Source organism: Dromiciops gliroides, chromosome 5 (genome assembly GCF_019393635.1).
Source record: "Dromiciops gliroides isolate mDroGli1 chromosome 5, mDroGli1.pri, whole genome shotgun sequence".
Classification (NCBI taxonomy): Eukaryota; Metazoa; Chordata; class Mammalia; order Microbiotheria; family Microbiotheriidae; genus Dromiciops; species Dromiciops gliroides.
Window position 1 is genome coordinate 150594446 of NC_057865.1, and position 26422 is coordinate 150620867.

The following is a 26422-nucleotide window of genomic DNA, read 5'->3' on the forward strand; positions in this document are numbered from 1 at the left end:
GTCATACTCTTCAATTATAGGAAACGATTTCAATACAATTATAGATTTTCACGTCTTATCTTTATAAAGAGGCACTGGATATTCATCTATATAACTGATTAGTAAACAACATCTGTTTTAGTGCGTTAAGATAGCAATGGGAGAAATTAAAAGATGCTGTTTGAGGCTTTATTGTAATGTTCTTAGTGGTATTTTGCAGCAAGCCTTTAAGAAGGTCCAATACAAAATTGTTGTCTTTCAAAATTTATTTCCCTCCTTAGCATAGGTACACAGCACTTCTGTTGTACAGTGTTGCTCATCAATGCTGAGCAGTTGTTGCTCAATTTTCAGACCAAAAAAAATTCAACAATGTAACACCTGTTTCAGGGGGGAAAACTTACAGGAAGAATTAAATAGTATTAACAGCAAAAGGAAGGTCATGTCTAGGGACTTTTACCTTAACTGTATTTCATTCAATAGGATGGAATTTTACATCTGCAGAGGACCTTAGGGATTTTTTAGTTTAACCTCTTCATTTTATAGGTAAGGAAACTGATGTCCAGAGTGTTTTAAGTGAGAAATAGTAATAACGAACAATTACATATTTACATGAGTATACAGTGCTTTAAAGTGTGCAAAACACTACATGTTATCCCCTTTGATGCTATCAACAAACCTGAGATGGGCACCATTATTATTTTCATTTTACAAATGAAGAAATCGAGGCTCATAGGTTAAGTGACTTGTCTATGGTCATATAGTTAAGTATCTGAGTCAGGATCAATCAATCACCAAGCATTTATTAACTGGGTACTATGTACCCATCACTGTGCTAAGTGCTGACAGAATTCATGTGTTTCTAATTTCAGGTCCATCACTCTATCCACATTGCTCAATCAAGCCTGGAAGCCATGCCTCCATTTGGCATTGATATTTTCATTTAGCTTCCTTATGATTTCATATGAGGGTTACTGTGTTATGCATTCAGAAAAGGTATTATCTTCTCTAGGTGCCTTTCCTTGACAAAGGAGACTTAGAACTATGCTCTCAGATGAGAACCATAATCAAGCTAATTGACATCCTCATCATTAGCCAACACTTTTCACAACGTGAACAGTTTAGGTCATTCCATCAACTCTTTCCTGTCTCAAAAAAGATAGAAGTGTTTTCTTTAGTACATGGAGATTTGTAGTCCCAGAAACATGAAGACAAATCATGGTATCCAATATCTGCCAATATCTAAGTTTCTTAGCCAAAGACCAGAAATAGAAATACAAGCAAGACTGGGGTTAGAAAGGCATCCCCAAAACTATACAGGCAGGCTTCCCAGTGTATAGGATTCTCACCAAGCAACATAAGCATGGTATCCATTTCCCATACTCAATAACTTTGGGGAAAAGATTGGGAATGGGGGCGGTGCATGTTCCTGGATCAGATTGCCACACTAGACCCTTCCCTGATGTTGACTAAGAGATATCTAGTTATTTTGGGATGGGGCAGTAACAGTTACTCTGCATCATAAGTCCAACAGTGATGTTCACAAGGCTTCTTCCTGATTACCATATAAATGTGTCCTGGCCAATCACCCAGAGTAGTGGGCCTGTTCTCATAGAATGGCTAATGATTCATGATTCCCTAATCACTGAGAGATGAAGGAAAAGGAAGGTGGGAGGTATCGAGGATCTGAAGAGATCAGTTCTGGGGAAAGGTGCAGAAGAGGTGCTGTATTGAGGTGTCACCATGTGCAGAAGTCTTCTACAAAGCCTGAGTTCTACCATGGGGAAGAAACAATCCCTTTCATGTCTGTACATTGGTACATACCCAGGTACTCCGGCCCAATGATGGTTCTGATGACAGCCAAGGCCGCTCAGAGTTGTGAGATCTGAGCCCTGTGTCTGTTTCATGAGGGTGGGGTCAATTACGTTTTTCTCTAGGTCAGAGCTCTTGAACCTATTTAAGCATTTTTGGTGCCTGTGTTGTCAGCTGTGCAAATTCAGACTTTGTGGATTCCATTCACTTTAATGCTGTACATAAGCTGTCCTGAATTTACCAGTGTCCTTTATTTGTCCTTACCCTTCCACCCAATCTCAGTGCTTTTGCTAGTAAGTATGAAGGAAAGTTACTAAGATGCCTCATCTCCCATTCTTTCCTTTGTGTCTCCCCCTCACTCCTCTCCAGCTCCAATCATCAGGAGCGGTGAAAGAGGAGGGAAGCTAGTCAAATCTTGCTGTATTACCAGCTATATTTAGTCACTACTGAGAAGGAAAAGAGGAGGAAAAATCTGTTTGCCACTCCTCACTTATGCTCCACAGTACTTATTCTTTCTTCCCTGCCCTAAGAGTTAAGGAATCCTCCTTGTCCTTTAATTATCAACCCCAAATATCCTCTGCCCATCTCTTCATGTCTCCTCCCTTCCCTAATCCTTGCTTTGTTCCTCACTCCAGGGTATCTCCTCCTGGCTCATCACCATCTCTGGCTCCTGCCTTCCTTGCACCCTTGTTCCAAGGCTATCCATAAATTGGATGGGGGGTGGGGGAGGAGGATTCTGGAACTACCTCCATTGTTGCTAAGACTTCAGCTGGGGTACACATGCTCTTGGCATGCCAGTTTTAGACTGAATCTATTTTCATACAGAAACATTATTCCATATGATAGGGAGGTTTCCAGACCAAGTCATTCCACAAGTCTATCAAATCCAAAATAACCTTCAACACAGAGAAAACTCCCCCAAACTCAACGTTTTACTCTTTTCTCTCTTTCTCTTGCCATCTGTTATCTCTCAACATCATTCCTGACCCTCATCTGCATGTTTTCCTCTCTATAAAATATATTTTTGCCATAATTTTCAGATATACCATCATTGCACAGACGCCACTTTCTCTATGTTGCCCTCCTCACTCCAGAATAGGGCTGATCCTTTGATAGCTTCCAAAATCAGATTCCAGTCATTGAGAAGATATTTTAGACTTACCTCCTCTATGAATAATCAAAGAAGTCTCACTTCCAATGGGACACTCCTTCAGTATATCCACGACTTCTGTATGGCTCAGGTTCTGTACATTCTGTTGGTTGATCTCAATGATGAGGTCACCTTCACATAAACCAGGGCATCCCTGAATGTCGAGAATTTGCTTCACCCTTTGTCCTGTGGGACTGTCTGCAATTGTGAAGCCAAAGCCCTGGGCACCTTTCACAATGGTTAAGGTCATGAGTTCAGTTTGGGTAGCTCCTGAAGAAGCCATTGACACATTATCATCATGAATGGGAGGTGGGAATGTGCCATCAAGCTGACCATCAGCTGGGATGGAGTGCAAAGAATGTGGAGGTCGATCGGTTACATCTGGAACAGACTGGGAGGTCCTAGAAATATATTCCAAATAAGTTTCATAGTTATGTCTTCCATTGACCACTACAGGGGGTCTCTCCATTACTGCAAGAGGTGGCACCATGTTATTAACAGGATCTTCGGGATCAAAGGGCAAAGGGTAGCCACGACACAACACCAGGTTGACACTTTGACCAATAGGAACAGACTGGAAAAGTTTGACTACATCTGCATGAGTATGTCCAAGGACACAAACTTCATTAATATAGACAATGACATCACCTACAAAAAAAGAGAAAAAGATAGACACCATTAAAGTCAATTAATGTTGACATAAAGGAATGGAACTTTTTATGAGACTAATCAAACCATTTCTTTGTACCCCCAGTAATCTGGAAGAAAATCAATGAGAATAATATTTAAATTCACTGGAGGAGACTTAGGGTTGCGACTGGTCTGTCAACAAATGTCATAACTGAATGCAAAATAAATGCTATGTGTTTAGGCTTGAGGTTCAGTAACAATTTCATGTTTAAAAATAAAAAAAAGTTCAAGGCAGTGAACCTCTTTGTAAAAAACTCTTCAATTCACTGTGCTTTTTAGTCATTATGTGCAATCCATTTATGAGAATTTTCAAATTCTTTGCAAGTTGGGTTCATGGTATTTTAGTTGGTAGGTGACAGGGTGTAACAGTTACCTGGATAAACATGCCAAACAAACCTTTTAAGAATCAAGCTTTTATTTTCTTTTTCCAGAAGATTTTGCATAAGTTTCTTTTCTGGGTTGCACTTGATACATTCAAGTCCAGGGAAAGAAAAAGAATCAGGCATCGTGGCTCCAACTCTTTCACAGATTGGCCTTGGGACATTAGATAAACATCTCCCACTTGTCACTTTTCAAAATTTATGAAATAGCATGATTTTTTGAATTATCTCTTTCAATTAAACACCACAGGTATGTATGGAGCAAAGGTTATGGGCATAGGAACAGAAATTGGATTTGTGTTTTCAGTAGCGTAGAAAGCTTTTGATTAGAAGTGCCTTCTACCAATGAAGGAAAGCATTTCTCTGCCATGTTCAGAATTAGAGTAGGGGGTCTAAACTTTTATTGTGCCATGGATCCATTTGGCACCCTGGCAAAGCCTATGGACCTCTTCCCAGGATAATGTTTTCAAATGCATGAAATACATAGGATTATATAAAGTAAATCAATTTTTATTAAAACCCAGTTATCAAAATAGTAAAAAAAAAAACCCAAACCTAGAAATTCACAAATCTAAAATTAAGAATGCCTGTCTAAGAGAGTTACTTGGGGACAGTGAGTGGCTAGAATCATATTTAGTGGTCTAGAATCATATTTAACTCAGGGCTCTCTGGCTCTGAGGTCCATTCTATTCATTATAGCACACTGTCTCTTCTAGCAGAGATTAAATGGCTACAAAACAGTTTTAAAATATTTTTAATCCAATTAAGTGGAACTACTTATAATGAAATATATTCAGAAAATATATTTCCCACCTAAAGTGCACATGAAAAATACGACTGTGCTTGTTACAAGTTTTCTGTTTATATGTGTGTGTGTGTGTTCTAATTACAGGATTGGGTTAAAGACCCAACTCCCTAATTTTTGAGAACTGATTATGAAAACAGAAGTTTTCTAAACATTTTGAAGGGTACACCAGGAAAGAAAAATCTATTTTCAAAGACTACCAAATGAACAAGTAGACATCATCTTCACTAGGGTCATTTTTGACAAAAGTATGTCTCATAGGGGAGAGTGGAGGAGACCACAGGGGAATTCATTTGGGATTATTTTGATCTTTGAATAGTTACAGAAATTATATTTAAAGATCCCAGAGTTTATAACTGCCATTCCCATTATTGGGTAGGCATTGAATAAGAAAAAAAATCACCATCACGTAATTAATTTCATGCAAAAAGGAAATAATTAAATCCAGATTGGGTTTAATACAGTTATTTTATTACTTTGACCTTTCTCACAAATGTTAAAGAAGAACTTACAAGGGCTTTACAAAGGGTACAGGGAAATGTGGTTTTTTTTTGCCTTTCTTTGTAAGCCCAGAATTTAGCACAATAGCACTGGTTAAACTGGACTGCACTGTAAAATTAGCTTTATTTGGTTTGAATGACTTGTCAAGAGTCTTACTGTAAAGCAGCTACCTGGAACTTGACAATGCTGAGCATAATGCCTTACACTCAGTAAATGCTTCATAAATGTTAATTTCAGTTCATCCTGCTGCTTATAGTACTTTGAGTGAGATCCTAAGGCCCCAGGGGAGATGGGCAAATCAACTGTTCTGACCACCATACAGACCAGGCCTCAGAAATCAACACTATTCATCTTGGATTCTTTATTTTGAGATGTTCTGGTCTTTACTCATCTCCTGCTAGAAAGGTATAAAAAGAATGTGCTAGAGCCAGCTTGGACCAGACACACTGGTTCCAAGAGCCAATTGTTAAAGTTATGAAGTGATCATTTAGGCCTCGCTCAATGGTTTCAGTGGAGTCTGACTTTTTGTGGTCCCATTTAGAGTTTTCCTGGCAAAGATACTAGAGTGGTTTGTTGTTTCCTTCTCTAACTCATTTTACAGAAGAGGAAATTGAGGCAAACAGGGTTAAGTGACTTGCCCAGGGTCACACAAATAGTAAGTATATGAGGCTAGATTTGAATTCAGGAAGATGAGTCTTCCTGACTCCAGGCCAGGCACTCTGTCCACTACACCACCTAGCTGTCCCAGAGATTATGCCTCAGAGATTGGCAAATGCTATGAATTAGAGATTGATTTATTGTTTTGTTTACTATCTAGACTTAAAGTGATGGTGAAAAGGAGAATAATGCAGATTAAATTACAAGTTTACCCTGTCAGCTGTTAAACATTTACTATAATACTTTATAACATATAAGTCTGATTTTCCTTGTACATATACAAACAGTAACTTGAATTTTGGGAACCACAGTAAAAGTGCAAGGAGAACATAGCCTTATACACAGTAGATTAATTTCCCAGGGAATTAGGTCTAAATAGGGAATTCTCAGAAATCTACATGAAGCCATAATCTAGATTGACTATACAGTCCTTATTTATTTGTCTGAGAGAACAAGTGGTAATATAGGAAGAGTGTTGGAATCAGGACATCTGGGTTTGAATTTTGGCTCTTCCATTTAGATGTATGGCTACCACATGTTGCTCAGTCTTTTTGAGCTCCCTTGTGCCTCACCTATGTAAAGGGAATGACAATTCCTATATTAGCTATCTACCTTCTGGATTATTGTGAGGATCCTGTGAGACAATCTATGTTAAGTAATGCATATGCCTTAAAGATCTATACAAATATAAGCTATTCTTGTTGGCCACGTAATGAGAAGACAGAAATCACTGGAAAAGACCCCGACGTTGGAAAAAAAAATTGAAGCCAAAAGGAAAAAGGGAAGGGAGAGGATGAAGTGGAGAGAAAGTAGAAGCAATGGACATGAGTTTTGACAGACTTTCAGAGATAGTGGAGGGCAGGAGGTCCTGGCATGCTATGGTCCAGGGGGTCAGGAAGAGTCAGACATAACTGAACAACTGAATGACAACATATTGATTTGCCTGGTGTGAATGCAGATTGATCCTTGCTACATGTATCTGCAAAAGGCATACAATTGGTGAAGGGGAGGGGGAAATAAAGACCTGATGAAAAGCACTATGGAGACAGTGGGTTGTGTGAGCAGGCAAGTCATGGTCATGGTCACGAGCTTGGTAGGTACTGTTTTCATCCTGAGATAAGCCCCCACACCAATGATCAAGAACAAATCTCTCTGTAAGTTTTATTCATTTCTATATACTACTTTCCATTCTCCACAGGGCTTCATTCAAAGAGACACCAAGAGTAACATGGAAAGCTCTCAATATTCTTTGCCAGGTCTAAAGAATAGTTCTTTGAATGATAGTGATAAATGATATCTATTTGGGGTTTTAATGAGCTCTCAGGATTAGTAATGGAATAAGAACTATTTGTGGCTTTTTCATGAAATTACTCACTTTAATTTATAGAGGATCTTTTCCCTTAAAGTACTCCTTAAGGCAATCAAGTAAGTAAATGACAAAGGACATCAGAAAGATGTAACTTTAGAGGGAAGATATAGATGCTTTCAGGATATGAAAAATTAAGTGGTTAGTACATGATTAAACTCTCCAATGACCTGGCAGGACTTTATTGCATACTTGAAACATTTTGACAGCTAAGTAATGATTCAGTCCCAAATGTTTCTTGGATGGAGAGGTACGTGAATATTTGCTAGATTTCATTGAACTATGTACTCGGGTGGAACGTTTTTAGATTCTCCCTTCTGAATTCTGGCACAGAGAATAGTAGAAGTTGCTAAGTTCACATCCATCCTCATCTACTTACAAGCTATGTGACTTCTATCTGCCTTAGTTTCCTTATCTGTAAAATGGGGATAATAATAGCACCTACTTCCCAGGTTTGTTGTGAGGATAAAGTGTGATAATATTTGTAAAGCACAGAACCTTAATCAATATGTAAATGTTAGCTATTATTAAATAGAAATAACACTATTTTAACCATACCACATATATAGCATGGTGGTTATATAGACAAATATAGAACAGGCAAGCATCCTAGAATATTTAAAGGAGCTTCAGGAAGTCTGGCTATAATTCCCTTCCCTTCACTGTGTGTCATACCTGCCAAGAGGGGTAAGAAGGGGACAAGACTTGAGGATTGTAAGTGGGATGAAAAAGCTTATCTCAGGTTGATTTTTGTTCTCAAGTGAGTGTGGATGATTTTTGGGCATGAAGATAAAATTATACAAACTGAACAGCACATATTCACTGGAAAAGACCCCAATGTTGGAAAAAATTGAAGACAAATATCATTTGCCCATTTGGAGAGCTTTCATCAAGCTCCATATATATGAATGGAATAGGGGCAGCTAGGTAGTACAGTAGAGAGAGTGCCAGGGCTAGAGTCAGGAAGACCTGAGTTCAAATACTACTTTAGGTACTTGCTAGCTGTGTGGCCTTAGACAAGTCATTTAACCCTAATTGACTCAGTTTCCTCATCTGCAAAATGGCAAACCACTCTAATATCTTTGCCAAAAAAACCCTAAAAGGAGTCATGCAGAGTCAGACATGGCTGAAAATGACTAAAAAACAACCAAATATGAATGGAATAAAGTATAGGTACTGCAGAGAGAAGTAGCCCACAGTATGCTCTGGCTTTATTTAAACTGACCCCCTAAATAAATAAAACCACTATGTTCAAGTTCCTGACCCTTGCTTAATAAGTGAACTGGTTATTCTCTTTCTAGCAACTTAGTGTGGCATTGAAGGGAAGAAATTGAGACAGGATAAGGGCCTGAATGTTGGAGAAGTCAGGACTTATTTTTCATGAAATAGGACAGAATTTTTATAGTCTTTGCTAACTTTGTCTCTTGAACAGAGTCTGTGTACACCTAAATATTGTTGAATCATAGATCTATTATGAAAGATGAAAATTATATACTCGATTCCCTTCAACACCTGAGGGAAGAAAAAGGAAGGCAATGCATTTAACACCTGATGTAAATCAATTAAGCCTCAATGTACCACCTGCAGCCAGGTAAAGAAAAAGGTCATTTAGAGAGGCATAATGGCTTAGTGGAGACCGATTACGCTAGACATGGAGAAAGGAGATCTGGGTTCAAGGTCTGATTTTTGATACTTGGTAGCTGTCTGACCATTGTCTCCTCACTTACAAGTCGAAGCCTGAGTTTTCTTATCTGTAAAATGGATCGAAGAGTATTTGCTTCACAGATTGTTATGAAGAAAGTGCTTTGTAAACTTTAAAGCACTTTAGAAGTGAGTTGTTATTACACTGCCTAGTCTCCCCCTTTAGTGACCCAAGAAGATGGCAGAAGGAGTTGTGACTTTTCGTGAACTGGAAGTGCTGATTGATATCTGACGGAGGGAAGGAAAATTCTGGTGAGCCAAGTGCAACCTACAACTTAATAAGATAAACATTGTAGAACAGGGGTGGAGCCTGGCTTTTTTGCCTTGGGCTGGTTTTATAGCTCTACATTGTTTCTAGGCTATCTTTTTCTATAGTCTTCTGTCTGGCTAAAGTCTTGGGTTAAGGTACAGAGGGGCATTTGGTGCTAAAGGTAGCCCCTTCTTTGTGAAGCTTCACTTGTAGAAACAGAATGCTCTCAGGTTGCAATTTTTTTGTTTCTTTCAGGCTGTCTCTTTTTTCTTTCTTGGACCTCCTTGACCTAGTATCTGAGATTTTCCCTAAACTTGGCACCCCAAATATCCATTAGAGTCCCTGGAGAGGTATAAGATAATTCCATCTTCCTTTTCCACAAGGCATGTCTGGTACATGAAATTATATTATACCTAAAACTCCTCTGTGCAAAATAGTTATTTCATCAGAACATTTGTCTCTGTGGGAGATGACCCTCAATTCTTGAAGATGATGCTAACAAAGTGTAAGCTCTGGCAACTTTTACTGATGTGGATATGCATCCCAGTGACACACTCTCATCCAGATACCAGTGTATGAAAGTACAGAGAGTCTCATCAAAGAAAAAAAGGTGGCTGTCAGGTCATAAATTTTAAGACCACAGCAACTCATTAAACCATCTCATAAGGCATGGAAGTTCAGTCTACATCAGTGTAAGTTATTCCTACCTCAGTGAAACTTCACATCTTTTTGAAAACTGAAGAATTTACTATATATATACATAATAGATCTGTGCTTTTGAAAACCCTTTTTTTTTTTTTCTGGAGGCAATGAGGCTTAAGTAACTTGCCCAGGGTCACACAGCTACTAAGTGCCAAGTGTCTGAGGCTGGATTTGAACTCAGGTCTTCCTGAATCCAGGGCCAGTGCTTTATCCACTGTGCTACCTAGCTGCCCCCAAACACGAATGTTTTAATGGATACATCTGTTCATATGGGATTTGTTAGAGGTATAACCAAAACAAATCACTGGGAATATAGGAAAGGCCCTATGGTTATTAATATAAGTGCTGCTAGAAGAATTTGAGAACATCCTTAGATGATGTTCAATTCTTCATAATAAACCAATGGTTGATTTGATCTGCATCTTTTCCCATCCTGTCAGTGGTTAACACTGTGTAGCTCAGAGTCAGGAATCATGGCACCCAAAGTGAAGTTACCTGATGGGATTATCTCCTCATTCTGTGTATAATTACAATAAACCTTGTATAAAACTACCTTCTTTCCACAAAAAGAGTAGTATGCCAAGACACTCCTTTTCATCTCTACTTGCCTGACATGCCAAAATAAAGCATTTAATCTTTTGGCACATTTCTTATAAAAGCTTGCCAAACCCATATATTATGTAATGCAAAGGGGAAAAATGATTTATGGGGTATCATCAGGGAAAGCTTCTTGGAGGATATTAGCTATATTTAATAAATTTGGCCTCAGACCCTTAATAGCTATGTGACCCTGGGCAAGTCACTTAACCCTGTTGTTCCTCATCTATATAATGAGCTGGAGAAAGAAATGGCAAACCACTCTTGCTTTTTTGCCAAGAAAACCCCAAATGGGGTCAGAGTTAGATAAAATTGAAACAGCCTAACAACAACAACAACAACAAACTAGAGGATAGATTCATAAGACTTAAACACTTCATCTAATCTATTGTTTCCCCATCAGTGAGTTATAGCACAATACTTTGGCACCTTATGGCATGCAGTTGCCACAAAAAGGAAGGATGACTGAAGATGGTGGAGAAAGGGCAGTGACTTGCCTGAGCTCACCCCAAGACCCCTCTAAATTCCTTTAAATAATGTCATAAGACAATTACTGGAGCAGCAGAACCCACAAAAGGACAGGGGGAAATAATTTTTCAGCCAAAGACAACTTAGAAGGTTGGCAGAAAGGCCTGTTGTACCAGGGTGAGAGTGGAGCACAGTCCAGTGCATGCAACCTCAGCAAACTAGGAGCAGGCTTTGGGAGCCACTGAATCATCAGCAGCAACTGCTTCTGGAACTTGGCCCACAGAGGGTAAGGGGGTTGAACAATTGACCAGAAGGAGATTACAGGGGTCTTTTTGCTAGCACTGAGGCAGGACTCTGTCGTTTTGCCCATACTTGGATCCAGGTTGCAGTCTTGGGTGGAAATCCCAGGCCTGGGAGGAGTACTAGCACACCTGAGCTTGGAACTATAGAACTATAAAGAGCTGGATGCTCTTTATAGTTCCAAGGCAGAAGAGCAGGCTTGTGATTGCTTGCAGACCAGAGCACAGGGCAGGAGAGTGGTAAACATAGCTCTATTTAAATCATAGCACCTTGGAAGAACTGAAAACTTTAAAATCCTTAGAAGTTTCTCTAAAAACAGCTACACAAATCCCCTGAAGCTTGGGACAGTGCGCCCTCCAAGAGTTAAAAGTCAATAAACAGGCTGGGAAAATGAGCAAACATAAAAGGAAAGGATGACTGAGTTGTTGGGGTGGCAAGGTAGCTTATATGGATAAGAACCCTGGAGAATTTTTCCCATCTTGGAGCTGCCTAAAATCAACTTTATATCTGAGTGGCAGAGAAGTTGGTTGGAGTTTTTAATGAATGACTTAAAAAGTAAAATAAAATGATACTTCTATATGGACTATTTTGCTTGACCTGTGGTAGAGGTTTCTGAGCTCCTTATTGGTCTGATTAGCCACAGTTAGACCCATTGTTCTTTGATCCCAACATAGCGATATCATTTTGGTCCTCTTTGAGAATGAAGGACAACCACCAAAATGATACTTCTGTTGTGGAACTGGCTATTTGAAAAGAGGGAGAGATAGTCAAGTAGGTGAAATATCTTTATAATGGACCAGTTAGATTCCAGAGATCTGGTATTCTTGGGAGTCTTCACTTGGTATACATCTTCTTGAATTTCTATATATTGTATGTGAACTTGAGGAAGTTTGATTTACTGGAGGCGTTTTGAAAACTAAGTCTTGGACACACAAGTTGGTGATGAGGATTCAACATCATGGCATCAGAAAGTTATATCCTTAAGAATACCTTCAGAGATACTGCTTACTCTGTCAAGTATGCCTTAGTTGAGAGTATGGCAGTGAAAGGCTGTGAGATTCTGACACACGAAGATAGCTTTCATTTTATCATTATTCTTTCCAATTTTTCAATGGGATAGGATAAAGGAGGTAGAGTTAGTACCATCATTGTCAAAAGAAAAGGGAGAAAGTCTTCCTTAACTCCTAAAGAGATAAAATATGGTTTGAGGGGGCAGCTAGGTGGTGCAGTGGATAGAGCACTGGGCCTGGATTCAGGAGGACCTGAGTTCAAATCCAGCCTCAGACACTTAACACTTACTAGCTGTGTTGACCCTGGGCAAGTCACTTAACCCCAATTGCCTCACCAAAATTAAAAAAAAATATGGTTTGGGGTAGTGGAATTCTATGAACTCAATTAGTTGTTGAACTGGGACAGAGGTGGTGAAAGTAAAGAGCAGACCTCCTTCAGTTATATATTTGGTGACTCAAAGTGACAAAATGACATGAAAAGATATGTTATAGGCAAAAAAAATATAGGTAAATGTTTCCTGACTTTAAGAAAGGTATCACTGTCAGCCAAACTACCCAGAAAAATTGGGCCTATATCTTATTCTTAAGGATATAACTAAAAGGTTATTTTTACAGTTGTAATAGTAATCTATTCTATGCCTACCTCTTACTGTCTAAAAGTTTTTCATTATGCCCAATCTAATTCCCTCATGCTGTAAATCAAGACTGCTTCCTTTTTTTTCTGTACTCCAAGTGAAGCATTATTATGTTATTTTATAAATGTAACTTGACCCAGATTAAAAAATATAGAGAGAGACCTTAATTCCATCACAGTATAGGTTACAAGCCCAATCATTAATTGAAAGAGAGTTGTACCTGGGAAGCTGTAACTTTGCTATGCTATACACTTGAGAACATCTGTCTTAGAGATTGCAGTGCTGTAGAAATACATTATATCATACTGGGATAGTGAAAGGGAAAGAAATATTTGGACATTCATAAGGCATTTGGTATGGAAACTTGAAGAGTTCAGCTGAAAATGCCTTTATTACTTTACTAATTTCTAAGTTATATACCATAAATACCATTATAAACAACAATTAGTTTGGTCAAGCTGTGGTTTTGACTATAAGTTAAATATATGTAAAGGAAATACTTCATGTAGGGGAGATGTATTGCAGAAAGCATTTGTCTTTTCTATAAATGATAAGAAATGGTCCACCAACCAGATGAAAATGAGAAAAGGCCCCCAATCATGTGTGGAACCACTTTAATTTTGAGGAGTAGCAGCATAATAGTGGAAAGGGAGTGTTAAGGGCTAAAATTCTAGCTAGTCTGTCTAAAATATCTAATGAGTGGTTGCCAATAAATTATAAACTTTAGCAAGAGTTAGACTTTTAAGTATTTATTAAGGAGAATAAGAATTTGTTAAAGAGAGAAGAAAAGGCCTAGATTCCTGTCTATTAAAGGGAGAATGCATTTCTAGCTCCCTTCTCCACCAGCGTCCCCAGGAAAAGAACCCAAGTCACAGCGCCAGGCTCCCCCTTCTTCCTCCCACCAGCAAACGTCACTTCCTGACTCCAAAGAAAAGACCCATGGTCTTGCCCTCAGAGACGTTTGCCTCATGGCGCAGCTTTTCTACAGTAAGTCTCCAGCAGGTGGCGTCATTCCAATCATTACAGAGGAAGAGGTGTTTGATTTCATAAAGTTTCTAGATGAACTACAAACATTTTTTATGTTGATACTTTGTGTGTGATCTTTGTCCATAGGCCTAGCTGATGAAAACACCAGAAGAAATGAGCCACATGTATATTGAAATTCTTGCCACAAACAAAACTGTAAGATAGAAAGAAGTTGCAGCTAAATGGGAAGGTGACTCCCAGGTTCTACTCAAGGAAGTAAGCAAAGAAGGCAGCAAAGCAGATTTCATCCTATGTACAAAGGCAATGAGGAGAATGCGAAAAGCATTTAAATAAAGCCTACTATGTGCTCGCACTTTGCTCAGCACATTACAAGTATCTCATTTGATCTTCGAAATAACCCTGGGAGGTTGAGCTATTAGTATACCTATCTTATACTTGGAGAAACTGAAGCAAACAGAGGTTAAGTGATTTGCTCAGGGTCACATTTGAACTCGGGTCTTTCTAACTCTAGGCCTAGAGTTATATCAATTAGACTTGCCTTTCTTTGCTCATGATGCCACGTAAGTGAAGGGACTATTACAAAGATAATTGCACAGCATGAAGATGAAGAAAAATTCTAAGAACTGGACAAGATTCTTCAAAGTGAGTCAATATTGTTGAAAGGGGCTAATTGCGGTATGCAGCAAAACCATTATATCATAAAAAAGCAAAAAGAAAAGAGAAAAAAAAAGAAGTTCCTGGGGTGGAAATCAGAAGAGAAATAAATGCTCCACCTTGGAGTTTCTGATTAAGAGGAGAAAGAGATAATTACAATCCAACACACATGCTAGATTTTAGGAGAGTAGATTTCAAAGTATTTGGAGAAAGATCCCACAGATTAAAATTCTACAGGGGAAATTATCTCAGGAGGGACAGGGAGCTCTCAAGAATGAAATGCTGAAAATGCCAAAACGAATAGTTCTAATGAGGAGGAAAGAAAAGAGGGAATTATTTAAAGAGACTGATGGGAATATGCAGGATTCCTCATACAACTTGACTTTTAAAAAGACAGAGATATGAGATAAGAGGGCAATAATAATAATAATAATGAGGATGATAGCTAGTATTTACATAGTACTTTAAGGTATGCAAAGCACTTTGCATATGTTACCTCCATTGCTTCTCACAATAACCATGCAGGGTAAGTACTAATATTATTAAAACCTTCATTTTATAGAAGAGGGAGGGGGCAGCTGGGTGGCACAATGGATAGAGCACTGGCCCTGGATTCAGGAGGACCTGAGTTCAGATCCAGCCTCAGACACTTAACACTTACTGGCTGTGTGACCCTGGGCAAGTCACTTGACCCCAATTGCCCTGCAAAAAACCCTAACAACCCCCCCCCCCCAAAAAAAAAAGAAGAGGGAACTGCGGCTTGAGAGGTTGTGACAAACAGAATCACTGAACTACTTTTGTCTAAGATAGGATTTGATCTCCGGCTTTCCTGATTCTAGGTTCAACAGTTTCCAATGTACCATCATGAAATATATCTACAGACATGTGTCATGGCTCTACCCAATGGTGTCTGGAATGGTAAAGCTCACAGTGAGCTGAGATTGACAACAATCAAATAATCAAACAACAAGACAAAGAATCATCAAACATTTATTAAATGCCTGGTGTATTGAAGCATGGGGCAGTTGGATGGCTCAGTGGATAGAATGCCAGGCCTGGAGTCAGGAAGACTCATCTTCCTGAGTTCAAATATGGCCTCAGACCCATATTAGCTGTATGACCCTAGACAAGTCACTTAACCCTGTTTGCCTCGGTTTCCTCCATTGTAAAATGTTCTAGAGAGGGAAATGGTAAACCACTCCAGTATCTCTGCCAAGAAAACCCCAAATGGAGTCATCAAGAGTTGGACAGGACTGAGAAATGGCTGAACAACAATATATATTGAACATAAAAGGAGGAACAAGGGATTGTTGCCTGGGGTGGATAGGACAATGGTCATAAGAAAAATAGAGAAGGCAAATCTTCTTTCACTTCTCTTATCTTTCCCCAGGAGAATAATGTTTGCACCTGAAAAGACAAACTAAAACATGGCTGCTAGAAGAATGACAGTTATGGTAAGTAGTAAGGGTGTACTTAGCTGCCCAAAGAGAGGTCAAGTAACTAGGTCCAGATGAACTACTGAGGGGTATTGGAAGAACTGGCAGACATTACTGATGGGCTATTGATGGTCAGTGATCTTTAAAGACTGAAAAGAATGAAGAAGTGTCACAGAATTAAAGAAGGGAAAATGTCATTTCAATTTTCAAAAAGGGGAAAAAATTTAGTCAGAGGCCATTGTTATGCTGACTTGAATTCCTGACAAAATCTAAAATGTATATATGATTAAAAGGATTCAGTGAACATCATTTAAAGGAAGTAGTGATCAGAAAAAAACAACAAAACAGAACAGAAATGGTTTCAACGAGAATAATTTATACCGGACTAACCTTATTTCCTCTTTCTTTTTGACAGAATTATTAGACTGGTAGGTTAGGGGAATGAAGTAAGTATACCTTACACACTTTAACAATGAATTTAACAAAGTCTTGTCAGCTATTCTTGTGGTAAAGATGGGAAGATATAGGCTAATTGAGAATACATTTAGCTGGACTAAAGAGTCATTGTATGGACAGACCCAAAGATTAGTTGTTAATGGATTGATGTGAACTTGGAAGGAATTCTTTAGTGAATTGCACTGGTCTTTGGCCCTATGCTGATCAGTGTTTCTATCAATGATTCGGATGAAAACAAAGTGAGCAAGCTTGCCAAATTTGCAAAGGAAAGAGTTCTGGGAGGGAAAACCAACACACTGGATAACAGATTATGGATCTAAAAATATTTTGATAGGCTAGAATGACAGATTGAATATAATGGGATAAAAAGGATAAAATTGGATATAAAGTTCTGCACTTTGGTTCAAAAATCAATTTCACAAGTCTAAGATAGCTAGACAACAATTTGTGTGAAAAAATTGAGGGATTTAGTGAATACAAATTTCATAGGGTGAGGCAAGCAAAAAAAAAAAAACAAACCAACAACAAAACTGAATGCAATCCTCAAACTGTATGCACATACACATAGTGTTCTGAGTGAAGAGGGACAGGGTTCTGCTGTTTTATTCCCTCACCAGATCACTTGTGGAGAATTGTGTTTCGTTCTGAATGTCATGTTTTAGGAAGGACATTGTCAAGTTGGGAAATGTCCAGAGGAGAAAGGGTGAGATAAGGAGCCTTCATATCATGTTGCACAAGAATCAACTGAAGAAACTAGGTTTTTTGCCTGGTGAAGAGAAAACTCATAAATGTCTGCAAGTATTAAAGGGATGGCTTTTGGGTTCATCTGGATACAGAGGACAGAACCAGAAAAATGGATGGAATTTTCAGATTAATTCTATATACAATGAAGAATTTCTTAATAATTGGACCCATCCCACAGCGTAATGAGTATCCTTGGGAGATAGCAGGTTTACTTTTGTATCCTAAGAAGCCTTTCTCTGGGCCTGTTACTATATCCTAGAGACAGTTGGAACAACTGATTGCCCTTCAGTAATCTCTTGCTCTCTACAAAACTGACCCATCTTGATTTCTGGTCATATACATACTTCAAAAATGTCATTTATGCTACATCTTGGCTATATTACCTTTGGAAATGTTCTGGAATCTACTTACACCTATAAAAAGTTTTTTTTTCATTGAACTTTGGGCCATGTGTTACTTTTATGTCCCTGAAATCATGTCTTATTAAATGTTTTTATCAGCTCAATACAATGTAATGCCTTGCACAAAATACCTGCTTAATAATTGTTTATAAAATTTATTTATCCACATAAGATACCTGAAGGGGCAATGAAGGTCTTAAAAATTTCAGGAAGGTCAATGGGAGTAAAAAAAACAGTTTTGGTTGGGGGGGGATATTTTTTGTGGCCCTCAATTTTTGCCACCACTGGCTACCTCCTCTATCTGGCAATTTATAACTGTAAAGAATTAATTGTTATTTGAGGTTTTTATGACCCCATCTTTTGGCTAGAATTAAAAAAAAAACCCGGTGCCATGCCTCTGCAATGGCATGGTACTCCACCCATTGGTTGTAGCCATTGCCATGGGCCTGGCAAAATTATAATAACCGGAAGCCCAGTGAGGACAGTCATGTGCCTGTCAGTCAGGACTGCCAGCCAATTGGCTTGGGGCTGTGTATGGTCAGGCTGGGGTCTGCTGGGAAGGAGATGGGAGGAGTTTCGCCATTCTAGCTTGAAGCTGGAAAGTGACAGGACGCAGCCGTGTGTTCTCACCTGATCCCTGGGTGGTGGTGTTATTCAAGTCGTATTGTTTCCCTTCCCCCATTTTTTCCTTTCCCTTCATTCTACTGATCTTGCTTGTGTTTTTAAGTTCATTCTTGTTAATAAACCCTGTTCTGTTTTTGAGGGAGGCTGTTGGTCTCCTTCCTTGACCCAATATTGCGGCAAGCCGCTTAGCTAACACTCCCCAATTAAAATTTGGCCCCTCATAACCTAGTTACAAAAGCTTTTCTGTCAGGAGATGGAAATGAGGGAGGTGCTGCAGTTTACTCTGTTTTATCTAGACAAATAGAAGCAGGCAGTGGAACAGATAATTACTCAGTGCCAAAAAGATCATCTGATTTCAGAAGACAAGTGTTTATTTCCCAAGTACATGTAAAGTACAGAGCAGTGAGAGGGGCCCACAGTGACCTGCAATCCCCAATAATTCTGAAATTGAATGCTGCCTATTTGGCCTGTTGACTCTGGATGAGGCAGACAGACCATGTAAAAAGTGGCAAAAGTACTGGCTCTGGAGTCAAAGGTCTAGTTTCAATCGTGATTCTGCTTTTACTACTACTATGATTTGGGGACTGTCCTTTAATCTTTCTAGACCTCCAGTTCTGAATGTGCAAAAAAAGAGGCTAGGACTAAATGATCATTCAAGTCCCCACTAGTCTAAATCTATGATCAGAGATGTCCAGCCAGATTAAAAACTGCTTTCCCTCTCCCATAACACGGCCTATTAACTGATAATGAAATTGCATGACTACTTCAATGCATATTTCATTTCTAGACATTCTATTTTTTAAATTTTGTTTTTTGCAGGGCAATTGGGGTTAAGTGACTTGCCTAGGGTCACATAGCTAGTAAGTGTCAAGTGTCTGAGGCTGGATTTGAACTCAGGTCCTCCTGACTCCAGGGCCGGTGCCCTATCCACTGTGCCACTTAGCTGCCCCTTCGACATTATCTTAATAATAATGATAACAATAGCTAGCATTTATATAGCAACTTAAGGTTTGCAAAATACTTTAGAAACATTTTCTCATTTGATCTTCAAAACAACCCTGGGAGGAAGGTGTTGTTATTATCCCCATATTACAGATGGACAAACTGAAGCAAACAGAGGTTGGGACCTGCTCAGTGTCATGCAGCTAATAAGGGTCTGAGTCTAGATTTGAACTCGGCTTCTCCTGGTTCTAGGTCCAACATGATATCCACTGAGTCATTTAGTTACCTACTCATCTTTTTAAATGAGCTGTGAATAAGCTCTATGTTAGTACACAGAAAGAAACTAAGATACTGCCTTAACTACTTATCACTCAAGAGAATGGAAGATTTCCTAACTATATATATATATATATATATATATATTTTTTTTTTTTAGTGAGGCAATTGGGGTTAAGTGACTTGCCCAGGGTCACACAGCCAGCAAGTGTTAAGTGTCTGAGGCCGGATCCGAACCCAGGCACTCCTGACTCCAGGGCCGGCGCTCTATCCACTGCGCCACCTAGCCGCCCCCTAACTGTATTTTATAATTCCTTAATTTCAACTGTGTGACCTGGTACAGATGCCTAACTGAAAGCCAGCTTAAAAAAATATGCTTAACCAGCATGCATCCAACAATTACTCCCTGGCAGATGTGAATTAGTCCAACTATCTATTTACATTTCTTTTGTGTTTGGCATAGAGTAGTAAGAGATATTTAAATAGAAGCATTTCAGTTCCTTGGAAAGGAAAAAGAAAATAAATACTGAGAGAATGTAAAGACACTGATTATCTGCTGATCTGGCAGAGAAGAATCAACACTGTAGATTAAAACTATAAGGAAAGCAGCAGAAAAAGCGTGTGCCAATGCTTGACTCTTACAAAGCCCCAAGAGCAATCTCTTCCTAAATAGACAACTTGTTCACTTCAAGAATTCAATATCATAAAATGGTCTGTAAAGCTGTCAATTCCTTCAAAAGGATGCAATGAATTTTAAAGAAAATGACAAATATGCTATAAAAGGGATCATATAAAATGAAAAATAGGACCCTTTTTTCTAAAGAAAACTTGTAACTTCATTGCAGGAAAAAATATATGCACAAATATTAGAACAAACATATACACTGAGAATTTATATATAAATAAATATATACATACACACATATATACATTTACATATACATATACATACACATACACATATATATATACACATACATACATATACACATACACACAGGTACATATATACATACATAATATCCAGAAAGTTTTGGCTTATCTGAATTCCTCAGGAAAATCTGAGTGGTTTTCAGGGCAAGATAAACATTTATTTTAAATTTATTCCTTCTGCTCAGACAGGACATAGCCATGTAAGTACACTTTCAGATACATACACATATACACACACAATCTCTCTCTCACTCACACACATGCACTCACAATGTGGAGCTATAGGAAGTCTGTGAAGGAAATACGGACACCACTTTGCAAGGATGTCTTGAAATTTATGTGTTTACCTTTTGAACATGTCTGTTTTTATTTCTAAACAACTGTCATTTCTGTTTGACAGAAAATGTTTCCCGGGAGACCTGACTCACAATCATCTTTTACCCCAGCTTCAGTCTGGAACATCCAGCTCCATAAAGCAGCCTTGGAAATGACCAGGCACATGGGAATGGTTGCTTGGGGTTGCCAATGGAAGACCCTTTTCAACAATTTCCTCTGTGCTATCTGCAACCATCAATTCCCCAAAGATAGGGCTGTGCAGGAAGAATAACAACAAAAGGAGAGATAAAATGGATTGATAGATTCATTTCATTTCAAGCTGCTGCCTCTCACCAAATGGCTGTGTTTTTCTAAGGCTACATGTTGTACAAACATTTTTAAGATTGGTAGAAGCAGAAATCAGGCAGAAGGAAACTAGAAAGCTGCCTTTGATATTGTAAAATCAATATAGACAGAAAAAAAGCACTCTTTCAAGAGCCAGGCTAACAGTCTGTCGAAGGTGTTTCTGGTGTTACTTTCGGAAAAGTTCACTATTTACTTTAATGTGTGCAGGACAATGGTCCCTGAGTACCCAAAATCAACTATGTGAGTTGCCCTCTGTTAGGAAATACCTTGTTCCCCAGGGTCTCTATTATCTAATGTTAAACCTCAAGAGAAAATCCTGACTATCCGCTACTGTTGGAAGGTTAACCAACAGGCCTACAATAATATTCTGATGTAACATTCTGAAAAATTATTTCACCACCTCCTCCTTTCATTTCAAAGGCATTAGTAAACCCCCTACTGCCTTGCTGAAATGAGACACCCATATGGGTTTCTGAGTGGGCATCACATTAAGCTTCTGTTGAGTTGCTCAGTTTCCAAAAAACAGTAGACAGCAGTTCAGTTCAATGCAATACATACGACAAGTCAGGTCTTATGGGAATTTACACTACAAAGTTCCCTTTGACCTAAAAAATTTTACAGCCTATTTGTAAGGGGATAAAACAGATACAATAGCTTTAACACATGACAGAATATATTCAATATTATACAAGAGGAACAAACAACAGTGTATATGAAGAGAAAGGCTTAATAGATAACTTTCAGTTGTTAGAAATCAGGGAAGGTTTCATGCAAGAGATATAATTTGATCTGAATTTGAGGAGTTAAGAATGAAAAAACTGAGGATGGAATATGGGGGAAGTATATGAAACAATATAGACAAAGATAGAGGAGCAGAAAGGAGTGGGACAAGAAAAGTTAAGGATATCCAAAAGCGCTTTTTAAAGCTAGCTTGAAGAAAAGAGGAGCATCGAAGAAGGGATAGAACAATTTCTTGGGGTAGGTGGGACAAGTATAACAGACCAGAGAGAGAAGCCATAACTGCTGCTTTGGAATTACTACCCCCTGTGGTTGGAAATTTAAGGACTATGAAGGAGTTTTATAAAGCTGGAAAAATTATACCAGTGCTAGGGAATAGAGGCCCTTGAATGTAATGGTAAATAGTTTGAGTTTTAGTCCCTAGAGAACCATTAAACATCTCTTAGCAGGGTTGTGCTTTAGAATTTTTTTTTTTTTAGTGAGGCAACTGGGGTTAAGTGACTTGCCCAGGGTCACACAGCTAGCAAGTGTTAAGTGTCTGAGGCCAGATCTGAATTCAGGTACTCCTGACTCCAGGGCCCGTGCTCTATCCACTGCGCCACCTAGCTGCCCCTAGAAAAATTATTTTGATGACAGTGTGTAGGAGGGGTTTGAGGGGTGGAAGATGAGGAGCAAGGAGCCTCTTCTGGGATAGTTCAGTCAGTTGTTAAGTCCATAATCATTTGTTTAGTGCTGACTAATTTCCAGGCACTGTGTTAAACACTGGGAATACAAAGAAAGACAAAAGACAATCCCTCCCGTCAAGCAGCTCCCAGTCTTATGGGAGGGACAAAATGAAAACAACTATGTAAGAATAAGACATGTACAGGATAAAGTGGAGATAATCAGTGGAGGGCAGGAACTGAGATGAAAGAAGCCAGGGAAAGGCTTTTCAGAAGCAATCCAGGGAAGCCAGGAGGCAGAGATGAGCAGGAAGAGAATTCCAGGCATGGGGGACAGCTGGTGAAAATGTGTGGAGATAGGAGATGGAAAGTCTTTCAGGAAGGTGAAGGAGGTCAGTGTCACTAGATCTCAGAATATGTGGAGGGGACTTACATGTAAGAAGATGAGAAAGGTGTGTGTGGTGGGGGAGGGATTATGAAGGGCTTTGAATGCCACATGGAGGAGTTTTTATTTGATCTCTTAGAGATGATAGGAAGCCAGTGGAGTTTACTGAATAAAGGGGTGACAGGGTAAGAACTTCCATTTAGGAAGATCAATTGCAACAGTCTAGACATGAGGTAATGAGGTGCTGTACCAGGTTGTTGCCAGTGTTAGAGAAAGGAAGGAAATGCAGAGGAGAAAATACTGCAAAGGTAACTTGGTCACAAATTGGATGTGGAAGATTAGAGAGTAAGGTGTAAAGGATGACACCTAGGATGCAGTGCCTCAGTTTTCAAAAGACCAGTATTTTATGTGAGTATTAAGAAGTGAGGATGACCATCATTAGGCCTAATACAGCAAAGAGAGACTGCTACAAACTACTTGAGCACATGGCCAAATAGAACATATTTCTTCTTGGCCACCCAAGAACTGTGAAACCAGGACCAATAAATAAATAAGTAAATAAATACATAAAGGTACTTGTTACACCTTGATTTTCTGTGGGAAAAATTCAAGTCAGTATAGTTCTTTTTTTAAAAAAAATTTCAGTATAGTTCTTACAAGCAGGAACTCTACCCTTCTTTTACCAACTGTTGTCTCACCACTGTCATTTTGTCTGCAGTACGTGGGCATACAGAGTGTTAGAATGATCAGTAAATAATGGCACTAGATATGGGAGTTTCAGAAGAATATGAAGCAATTCCTCCATAGATAATGAAAGTTTACTCCTAGGCACAACAAGGAAACAGCACAAAGAAAAACAAGCATATCCATAAGTATTTCATGATTTTGCAGTTAGCACAATGCTTACCCCACAGTTACTACTTATGGTCTTTTTTTTTCTTTCTTTTTTTTTTTCCAGGGCAATGAGGGTTGTGATTTGCCCAGGGTCACACAGCTAGTAAGTGTGAAGTGTCTGAGGCCAGATTTGAACTCAGGTCCTTCTGAATCCAGGGCCAGTGCTCTATCCACTGTGCCACCTAGCTGCACCTCCCCCCCCCCGTTACTACTTAATAATTTTTTTTTTACTAATTATATTGTATTCAAATTATTTAAGTTAATTGGGGTTTGTTAAGGATTCAATGTTGAAAATCTCAATTTTGCCTCTTCTTTCTATCATTTTCAGACATAGGGACTAGATCTGTTATTGCATTGATATAGGGCACTCCCTGATGAGAATATTCTCCCTCCCAATTTGCTTAGAGGACTGAGAGGTTATGTGGGTTACCAAGAGTCACACAGACCTATCAGAGGCAGGATTTGAACCTAACACCCCATGCATTGCAAGCTGGCTCTCTAACCACTACACCAACCTGTCTGTCTATCCCCTCAGCCTGCCCCTCCCTCCCTCCCTCTCTCTCTCATATCTCATCTCTCCTCTATCTAATCAATCTACCAATCAATCAATCTATCTTTCTATATATCATCTATTTACCTATATGCCATTTCCAAAATAGAACTTTTCTTTCCCCCCAATCCCATTCTTCTTTTAAACATTCATATTTCTATCAAAACCACCACCATTTTAATAATCTCCAGGTCTTGCCATTTTTACATCCACAACATCTCTTGCATTTGACCCCTTCTCTCCATTTTCATAGCTACCATATAATTTAGGCCCTCATCATTTCTTACCTAAATCCATGAAATGGCCTCCTAACTGGAGTCCTTGGAGTACTTGCCCACTCCAGTCTTTCCTACACAAAGCTGCAAGATGTCACTCTTCCTACTCCCTATAGGGAATGGCTCTTTATTGTTTCTAGGACAAAATAGAAATTCCTCCATATAACTTTTTTTTTTTAAATGGGGCTTGCCCAGGGTCACACAGCTAGTAAGTGTCAAGTGTCTGAGGCCACATTTGAACTCAGGTCCTCCTGAATCTAGGGCCGGTACTTTATCCATTGCACCACCTAGCTGCCCACTCCATATAACTTTTAAAGCTCTTCACAAACTAGTATCAATGTATCTTTCCATACTTGTTTGCACATTGCTTCTCCTCTCACACTCCACAATCTAGCCAAACTTGCCTTCTTTGCGCTTCTCACACATAACCCATTATCTGCTGTTTCCATGACTTTGCACTGGTACTCCCTCATGCTTGGAATCTACTCTCTCCTTATGGTCACTTTGAAAAATCCCTCTATTCCTTCAAAATACAGCTCATACACCATCTTCCAGAGAAAGACTTTTCTTATTTGCCCAACTGAAAGTGCTCTGCTTCCCTTCCTCTCTGCCTTCTATTTATTCTCTTTATATTTATATATACTTATGTGTGTACTTGTCGTCTCTCACATCAGAGCATTATCTTCCTGAAAGGTAGGGACTGTTTTATTCTTTAGTTTTGTATCCTCAATACCTAGCAAGATGTCTTTTACATAAATAAATGCGTTTTGATTAATTGACAATCTACCTATTCTCATGCTGTGACAACATTCTTCTATTTACATGTAGTTATTATCATCCATATGTGGAAACTGACTACATGGTGGGTAGGAGCACCTGGCAGAGAATGATGGACAAATTAGCTTTTTCCAAATACAAGAGGAAAAAAACCCTAAGAGCCATGAAAATGATCAGAAATGTCAACCAACTGTGAAAGAGGTCTACTGATAATGCAAATACAATGTCAATGTTAATAACCTTAATGGGTTTGAATATACCTAAACATTTCTGTGCATATTGGAAGCACTATAATTTATTTGGTAACATCTGGATGTGGAACTCTTTACAAGTGTGCAGGTCTATATAGTTGAACTGAAATACATATAAAGCTATACACACTATAGAGGCCCATGTTGTAGAATCTCTACTTTCTATTCATAATATGTCCATTCTAGAGATATAGGAAAACCATTTTTCCCCTCATTAATAATAATGGATCTTTTTTTGTTGTTGTGGTTTGGACCTGTGATTTTATCAGTGTTGGGAATCCTTGTATGGAACATTCTTCTATCCCCCAAAATATCAGCAACTCAATGTTAACTTACAGTATCAGAGAGTTGCCTGGAATATTGAGAGGCTAAGTGACTTGTCCACAGTCAGAATCATTAGGGAATTGAGTGAAGATTTAAAGCTAGGTCTTACTTATGCCAAACTTGGCCTTTAGTTATTATGCGATTCTTCTTCTTATATGTAAATTGAAGATGTGTAAGGAAGTATGGTAGTTATATTTACTAAATTGGAAATTCTAAACATGTCACTGAGAAAGAAGAAATACAAATTCATTTTAGATTCTTTAATTATTGGTCTAAGAAAGCTCAGAGATCTAAGGACTACAAGTGAATTAATAATATAAAAAACAAAGTCAGGCCATCATAAATATTTATTGCTACATCAACAGTGCTCAACCTTTCTATAATTCCTTCATCATAAAGCACTTGTCTTAGGATATTAGAAAATATCTTAAT

General features: G+C 38.7%; 1 protein-coding gene across 1 annotated transcript in view; it reads right to left on the reverse strand.

The window, feature by feature from the left end:
* Nucleotides 1-26422, reverse strand: part of MAGI2 (membrane associated guanylate kinase, WW and PDZ domain containing 2) — a 1715773-nt gene that overhangs the window by 305206 nt on the left and 1384145 nt on the right. The window contains 1 exon segment of the mRNA XM_043965407.1: nucleotides 2951-3586. Coding sequence (XP_043821342.1) covers nucleotides 2951-3586 — 636 coding nt within the window.